Source organism: Rhododendron vialii, chromosome 7a (assembly GCF_030253575.1).
Source record: "Rhododendron vialii isolate Sample 1 chromosome 7a, ASM3025357v1".
Classification (NCBI taxonomy): Eukaryota; Viridiplantae; Streptophyta; class Magnoliopsida; order Ericales; family Ericaceae; genus Rhododendron; species Rhododendron vialii.
This window is the reverse complement of record NC_080563.1, coordinates 38,918,589-38,926,278: the sequence shown is the minus strand read 5'-3', so window position 1 is coordinate 38,926,278 and position 7,690 is coordinate 38,918,589. Positions and strand designations below refer to the sequence as shown.

Genomic DNA, 7,690 nt, shown 5'->3' with positions numbered 1-7,690 from the left:
GGAATTAGACTCCGATCCCGTAGATGTACCTCAAATTTGGGAGAATCACGTAAAATTGCTTGTGTCTCACTCTCTTGTGGCCGGTTTTGTGCATTTCGATGAAGTTTTTTCATGCCTTCGTGGTTTATACTTGTGGGAATTCGGCTTATTATTCCTGACACTTTATTGGTTTTTTTATTTTGTAGATTAAAAACAGATATAAGTTTCGACGGACTCTATTTGGTTGGATCTAAGGATCAAGTTTTGTGTATGTTTTATGCTTCTTTCAGTTTGAATGAAACATCTAAACATGTTAATAAATGCTATATTGCACCTCATAACTTCATAAAATATGCGAGGCGAGATCAATCAATATTCGATCATGAAGACATTTTGCATGAAAATCATGCATTTTTATTGCTCGATCATTATTCGACCTTATAAAGACTAAAAGGCTGAATCACATACATGGGAAATAAATTGGAATCAAATAAAAGAAGACCAATACACAATATGTGCGTATGTATTATACCACAGCTGTTATATATTAATGAGAAACAAATTTACAGGATATACATGAACAAAAATATATGCAATGATTTAGGAGCACGAAACAAAGGAATTGGCCGGAACGCCTGTATGTACCTTAAGAAGAGGGCTGAAGAATGGTGCACAATAGATTGGATTTTTTGTTTTCTTGACCGGTAAAATGATATGAGGTGGAAACTACAGCGTGCCAACCCTCCAAAAAGAAGCCCTACACGGGGAACCGGTGAAAAGGCCATTACCTGCTAGGATGATTTATAGTCCATATTCACACCTCCTCCCCACGTTTTCACGTTTCTCACTTCCCAATTTGCTCTCGTTCAATCTTTCCTCTCTTTCTCTCTCTCTCTCCTCCTCCCCCCCCCCCCCTTGCTCTCTCCTTAATTTACTTTCGTTCAGTCAATTGGAAAAGATGGCTCACAGTGTACAATCAAAAATAGATAATCAAAAATAGATACATCAGCTTTTGATTATTCATTTAAGAGGTTTTTAAAAGCTTAACACTGTTGAGAACCTGAGGTCCACAATGATCATTTTTAGTCCATAACCAAAATAATGTGTCCATTACAATTTCACACACACACACACACACACACACACTCTCTCTCTCTCTCTCTCTCTCTCTCTCTCTCTCTCTCTCTCTCTCTCTCCCCCTCTGTTTTCCGCCATTCACTTTCCTCTATTACGTTTTTTGGGAAAAAATATGTCGAACATATGGTGTTCTTCCTAGTGTTCTCTATCAAAACAACACCGAAACTTTTTTTTCGCTATTCGTGTAGCCTATCTAACCAAACTAATATCACAAATTCACCACTCTTTTAATCTACCAAAAACAATCAGATGTGTTCTTGAATTTTGAAATGAATGCAATGTTCTTCATGTACTCAACAACAGGTAGAAGAACAAAAAAGGAATAAAATAGAAATAAGAAGAAGAGTGAAATACCGTAATCTGGCAACGATGGGTTGAATTGTGATCGAGAGATATGAGCTTCACTTTTGGAGGGAAAGAAAGAGAAACAATTTGTGGGTAATGTGAAGAATATATAGAGCAGACGAAGAATAAAAATACTAGTTAAAACATGCATGCACATAAATTTTGGAACCAGTTAACTTTTATGGTTTGGGGTTCACAAATTTTGATTATTAAAAAAAATTGTTAGTTTTGGTTATCCAAGCCCAAAATTTGATTATTTCTAAGGGTGTTGCTAAGTTTGACTATACCATATATTGTGAGCCATCTTTTGCGGCAACAATTTGTTAACTTTAATAACAATTGACTTTTGATTATACCATTGTAGATAGCCTTAGTTAATGTTGCATTTATGGTATACAAAGCTTTTTTCCCTCCATTTTACAAATTGCCTTTTCTGATCAAAGAAAAACATGGGTTGTTAGGTCATCCACGGTGGTATAATCAAAAGCCAATTATTTTTAAAGTTAACAATGTTGGTACAAAAGATGGCTCACAATGGTATAATCAAACTTAGCAACATCCTTAGAAATAATCAAATTTTGGGGTTTGGATAACCAAAACTAGCAACCTTTTTCAATAATCAAAATTTGTGGACTCCACACCACATAAGTTAACTAGTTCCAAATTTTGTATACACGCATGTTTCAATTTGTATTTTTTTTCTTCTCTTCTTCGCCTACTTTATATCTCCTTCACTTTACCCACAAACTATTTCTATTTCTTTCCCTCAAAAAGGGAAGCTTATATCTCTCGATCATTTACAATTCAACCCATCATCGCCGGATTAAGGTATTTCACTCTTCTTTCCCATTTCTATTTTTTGTTCCCAATAAAAATTCATAATAGGAGGGAAGAAAGTCACCGATTTTTCCCCAAAATTAAGAGAGGGAATCGATATATTTTTGCCAAAAAAAAAATGTAAATGGAGGGAAGTAAATGGCAAGAAACAGAGAGGGAGAGAGAGTGAAATTGAGTGGACCCTTATTTTGATTGTGGACTAGAAGTGACCATTGTGAAGCTCAACATTATAAAGCTTAACAACATCTTAAGTAAATAATCAAAAACTGATGTGTCAACTTTTGATTATCCTTTTTTGATTATACCACTGTGGATCGCCTTATGCATGGTTCCCAGCAGAGAGACAGAGAAAAGGATCATCAACTGTCTTCCTCAAAAGCATGGGTTCGTATATCGTTGGGGTGGATGGACTCTCTTCCATAATTTTGGGGTTTCTTATTTGAATAATTTTTGGAGCACTATGGTTCAGATCAGGGCCAACCGCTTGGAAATTATAGTAGTATTAAGTTAAGAATTAACTTTTACATATTTATCTGATATGAGACTTAACATTCACCCATGTCCTAACAAATATCCATTCAGATGTGAACCATAATTTTGGGCTCCAATTCACATTGATTTTTTTTTAAGTAATGATATTGGTACCGTCTAATATCATACCGACGGCCGTGCCGGCCGATCCGAGCTGTCCAAAATTCTAAAAAAAAAAATCGAGTGGGCCCTCGTAGGAATCAACGGCATCCGACATGCGTAAGTGCAAGCTCGATCCAAATACCCCATTTTTTCGTATATAAATATATACACGAAAAATATGGTATTTGGATCAAACACCCTATACACATCAGATGCCGTTGATTCTCTCGCAATTCCCCTCATTTTTTAAAAAAAAAATTTTTGAACGGCTCAGATCGGCCGTCCGGTGGCCGGAGCTGGCCCGGCGCGGCCGTCGGTACAATTTCGATATGGAGACCGTCGATCCCTATAGCACTACTGTTTATATTTTTAATAAGTCATTCACGTTGCATTTTGGTTCCATTGTATCCAAACTCTCTTGATATTTTATTGTCTTCGAGCTATGCTTATTCACGAACACACGCACCACAATTGGATAGCATTGAGAAAGACAACGAGAGAGTGAGTGGCACTGACATTTTTAAGAGATTACAAATCAAAATTCAAGTGATACAAAAATATGAACCAAACCAATCCTAATCCAAATCCAGCTTTGTGTCACAATCAATAGCGTTCTGCTACATAATTTTATTTTTTTACATGTCACAATCAATAGCATCCTGCTACATGAATTTTTATTCTTCTAAATGTTGATAATGTGCCCTTCAGCACTTGCCATTGAGGCCATCCATAAACTCCTCGTCAGATTCAAGCGCGGCCATTGTTTCCGGCGGGAGGTTAACCTCCAAATCCATGCTCCCGCCGCCTTCGTACCCAGGGTAAAACATCACTTTCCCGTCCATTTTATTGGCATAACCGCTCCGAATCGCCACCGCTTTCCCCATCCCAAACTCATTCTCGTACATCCTAAACCGCGGCGAGCTCGATTCCAATACACCGTACGGGTTATACAGAGCAGGCCCACGTGTGCTTATAACTGGATCCTCTATCCACTTCTCCACCCACTGTTGCACCGCCGCATCGGTGTGGGCCTCCACCGTCTCGTGCAACCGCCACGCCGCCCACCCCAATCCGTGATCAAGCAATTCGCCAACGGTGGCTTTTGCCGTCAAAAAGTTCACCGAATTCCCGAAATACTCGTTCGGCAACGGCGGGTTTATTCGGCTCCGGTTATTTACACTGCAGCTGAAATTGCTTTCCGGGTCGCGTGGAAGACGACGGGCCCGGATCACACACCTCCAGACAAGCGCGGATACAGATTGGAACGAGGAAATCTTGGTCGATTTGCTTTCAGAATTAGCCTTTGCTTTGAGTTTGGCTACGGATTCCGACGAGAAGTGGAAGAATCTCTCTCTTAGCGGGGGTGGTTCAAATCGCCTAATAAACTGATCATGGTGAGAGAAAGGGAGGTTGTGCATAGGACTGTGCCCGTTAGGGAACCAGCGTTCAAGAATTGGAGGTCGAGAAATTCCAGGATTCTTTTCTTGTGCACTGAAGGTTTGAGATAAACTGTTGAAGAACTGCCAATAAGATGTCCCATCAACAACCGCGTGGTTGGCTGAACAACCGATGAATATCCCATCGATTAACTCCGTGACTTGAATCGACAACAGCGACATCGAGTGCCCATCGTGATTGATCGCCCTGTCGTGATCAAAGAAGGATTGAACAACCACAGGAACATCAACAGGGGAAAGAATGTCCGCGATAGTTAAATCTGCAGTTGCATAGATAAATTTTGCTCCAGGACTGTTGTTGAAATCGATGTATACGGAGTACGAAGGCGGGTTTTCTTGTTTCAGGGTCGCGAGTCGACCGGCGAGGGGATAGAAATGAACAAGGGTGAGAGAGAGGGAATCCTTGAGCCTATCTAGGAGGGATTTGACTAGGTTTTCTTGATCATTTGTTGTTGTTTGGGGCTTAATGAACAGAAGACCCTTTTGGATGTAATTGAGTGAGAGCATGGTTATGTCCCATGCGGTCAAGAAGATCGGAGGCTTTGTCTCTTCTACTGGATATTGTGGTTTGATGAAGCACTCTGAGATGGTTTGAACAATTGGAGGATTCATTGTAAAATGGGATTGTGGAGACTATTGTTTTTCTGTGCTTGCTGAAGCTAACCCTTCACTTTGGTTCAATTAGCTTTGCAGTTTGTTGTATTGAGTTTTATGTACACGTACAAGAGGCGAAAGCCAACAAAAAAAAAAAAACTGTGAGTAGATGAGCACATTTATCGAGCAATTTCGGAGTTGTAGGTACAGAAGAGGCCAAAAGCCAACGGAAAAAAACAAAGAAAACAACATCAGCACATTTCTCTCATAATTTGGCAAATCAATTGATATTCATTTTTCTGTTTGGAGTGGGTAGGTGAAGGGTCAATTTATTGATATTTTAAACCGTATTATCATATAGAGCTTTATTCAACTACGCAAGTATTTTTATATGTTATGAGTTTGTATTGTACATTGATTTGTCACTTCACTAAGTGTAGTTAGTAGAGAGTTTCGATTCAACCTCCCCTCATAGTATGGTTGACATTAAACCTCGGGTTAACATTCAACATAAAAAATTACCACCATAAGGGTTGTGATCCCTACCAATAATTTCCGATTCACAAGACTCATACTTCGTAAAGACTTTCTCAACATATCGGAACAACCCCTCTCAAAGTGCATTGTTTAATAGCATGATCCGTCTTATGTTGTGTAGTCTATCTCATAGACTATCCGAAAGCATTGAAAACTATCGTATCACAGTACTTGATATCGATCACGAATACAAACACGAAAGATAGATCGAAAGAATGAATACTTTTATAACCACTACTCCATGAATCATTACACTAAAAATCTATACAATCATACTATTCGGAGAAGCATCCTCGTTACCCTAGCCGGAGAGTTTAGCCGCTCATTATGGAGTTGATCATCTCGGAGTAGACGGTGGAACTGGAAACCATTGTTCTTTGACCCATTCTCTCCGTTTTCTTTGTTTCTCTTCTTCTCTAGCCTCTTTGTATCTCAAAAAATATTTTAGAACCATAAACAAAGAGCTAGGTTTTATTTGTATAGTCTACGACAATAGCTTAGTAATAAAATGCAAGAGAACGGACCCGACCATCAGGACCGGCCGTGACCACCGTCAGCATATGTCCAGGAGTCTGGCTAGCTGGTGGCAGTTTGGACGGACGCAGGGCCGGCCCCGATGTTTGGATTGCCCAAGCCCGACCCCAAGCTTGATTGCCCACATACTATTAAGTCAGTGAAAAACAAATAAAAAACATATAAGTAAAAAAAAAAATCAATGTTACATTGTGATTTTAGCTTGAATTACATCAAAATAATTTTAAAAAATGTAACTCCGGTTATATTATTTTTGACTACCACAATCTAATTTAAAGAAAACAACTTCTTCTTGCATCTCTTGAAGTAAAATCTTCAATTAAGTTATTGTACTTAAGCTTAATGATGTACTCATTTTCAATTAAGATCATAGCCGATCCACTTAATCTCTCGTATGACATAGTAGTTTAAATGTAAATTTTTATGTGACTTCAACTAAGGAAAACTGCTCTTTGCCGAAGCAACTGTTTTTACAAATCATTTTTAGCAAAAAAACACCCTACTATATAAGGTTAAAATTAAGTGAGTAATATTTACCAATATAAATATTTTAACGTCTATATCAGTTATTGTAATCAAAAGAAATATAAAAGCAAAATAGTTTGACCAGAACAAAAGAAGATATATTACAGGAAAGTTTATTTACCAAATAATTAAACCCTTTAACTTTTTAATAGTAGATGTCACATGAAAAAATAAAAGGAAAAGAAGTAATAGTAAGACTATATGAGGCATAAGAAGCAAAAAAAGAAGAAGAGATGATCCTATAGTTTGTTGACCAAAAAGAATAGGAGGGGGGGGGGGGGGAGGGGGAGCTCCATTGGGACTTGGAGGATGAAAAAGACAAATAAGGACTCTGCCCACATTGTGACTTGAACCTGCACACTCTATATGGACACACAAATCCTTTCCACTGGGACAAAGAAAGTAATAATAGCGCCAAATAAAAATTTTATTACATACTTGCGGGATTTTTTTTTTTTTTTGGTTGCCCCGTGGTGGGGGGTTGTTCAAGCCTGGGGACTTGTGGAGCTTATTCCAGGGCCGACCCTGGACGGACGTCACTCCAATCCGGACAAGATGCTCAAAACTCACCCGTTTTGCTCTCGTCTTTAAACCTGTGTAGCTTGTGACAGTACTTGATTTAAAAACTTATCGAGTTTAACAAATCTGTTTACACTTGGTTTAATTGCTCAAGCAATTGATTTCAAACAAATTATTAAAGACTTTCAAAACATTGAGTATATATCTCCACTTTTTATGATATCCTCCTTGGAGCAGTCCTAGCTTCTTCTTCTTTTTAAATCACCAACTAGTGCTCCTACCTAAATTGCTTACCGGATTCGGTTTTGCTGCAGTTACTGTTAGTAAATACGGCGTCGATCGCTTCCGGTCGCAATACCAAATCGCAACAAAGTCCCATAAATTTCTCACTTTTACTAGCCTTGGAGCATCCTAATCAAGCTACTTAAATACTAACAGAAGTCACATAAATTGCTTTGCACTAGACTTGACCCAAAGTTGTACATAATCTACACTAACTCGTCAAAGGAGACGATGAACGGTTCACTCACTCCTCCTTATTCTATAATTTCTCAATCAATTTCGCTTTTCCACGCTTTCTGAGACATGGTTTG

The 7,690-nt window shown here is 38.5% G+C and overlaps 1 protein-coding gene across 1 annotated transcript; it reads right to left on the bottom strand.

Moving 5' to 3' along the window:
* Positions 1–3,412: 3,412 nt before the first annotated feature.
* Positions 3,413–5,234, bottom strand: LOC131334655 (uncharacterized acetyltransferase At3g50280-like). Its single transcript, XM_058369786.1, has one exon. It carries the CDS (start codon positions 4,998–5,000, stop codon positions 3,636–3,638), a length of 1,365 nt encoding a protein of 454 aa, XP_058225769.1. The 5' UTR covers positions 5,001–5,234; the 3' UTR covers positions 3,413–3,635.
* Positions 5,235–7,690: the final 2,456 nt, after the last annotated feature.

What these genes read in the sequence shown, in the direction of transcription:
- LOC131334655 (XM_058369786.1), bottom strand. Translation starts at nt 5,000, where the DNA reads ATGAATCCTCCAATTGTTCAAACCATCTCAGAGTGCTTCATCAAACCA.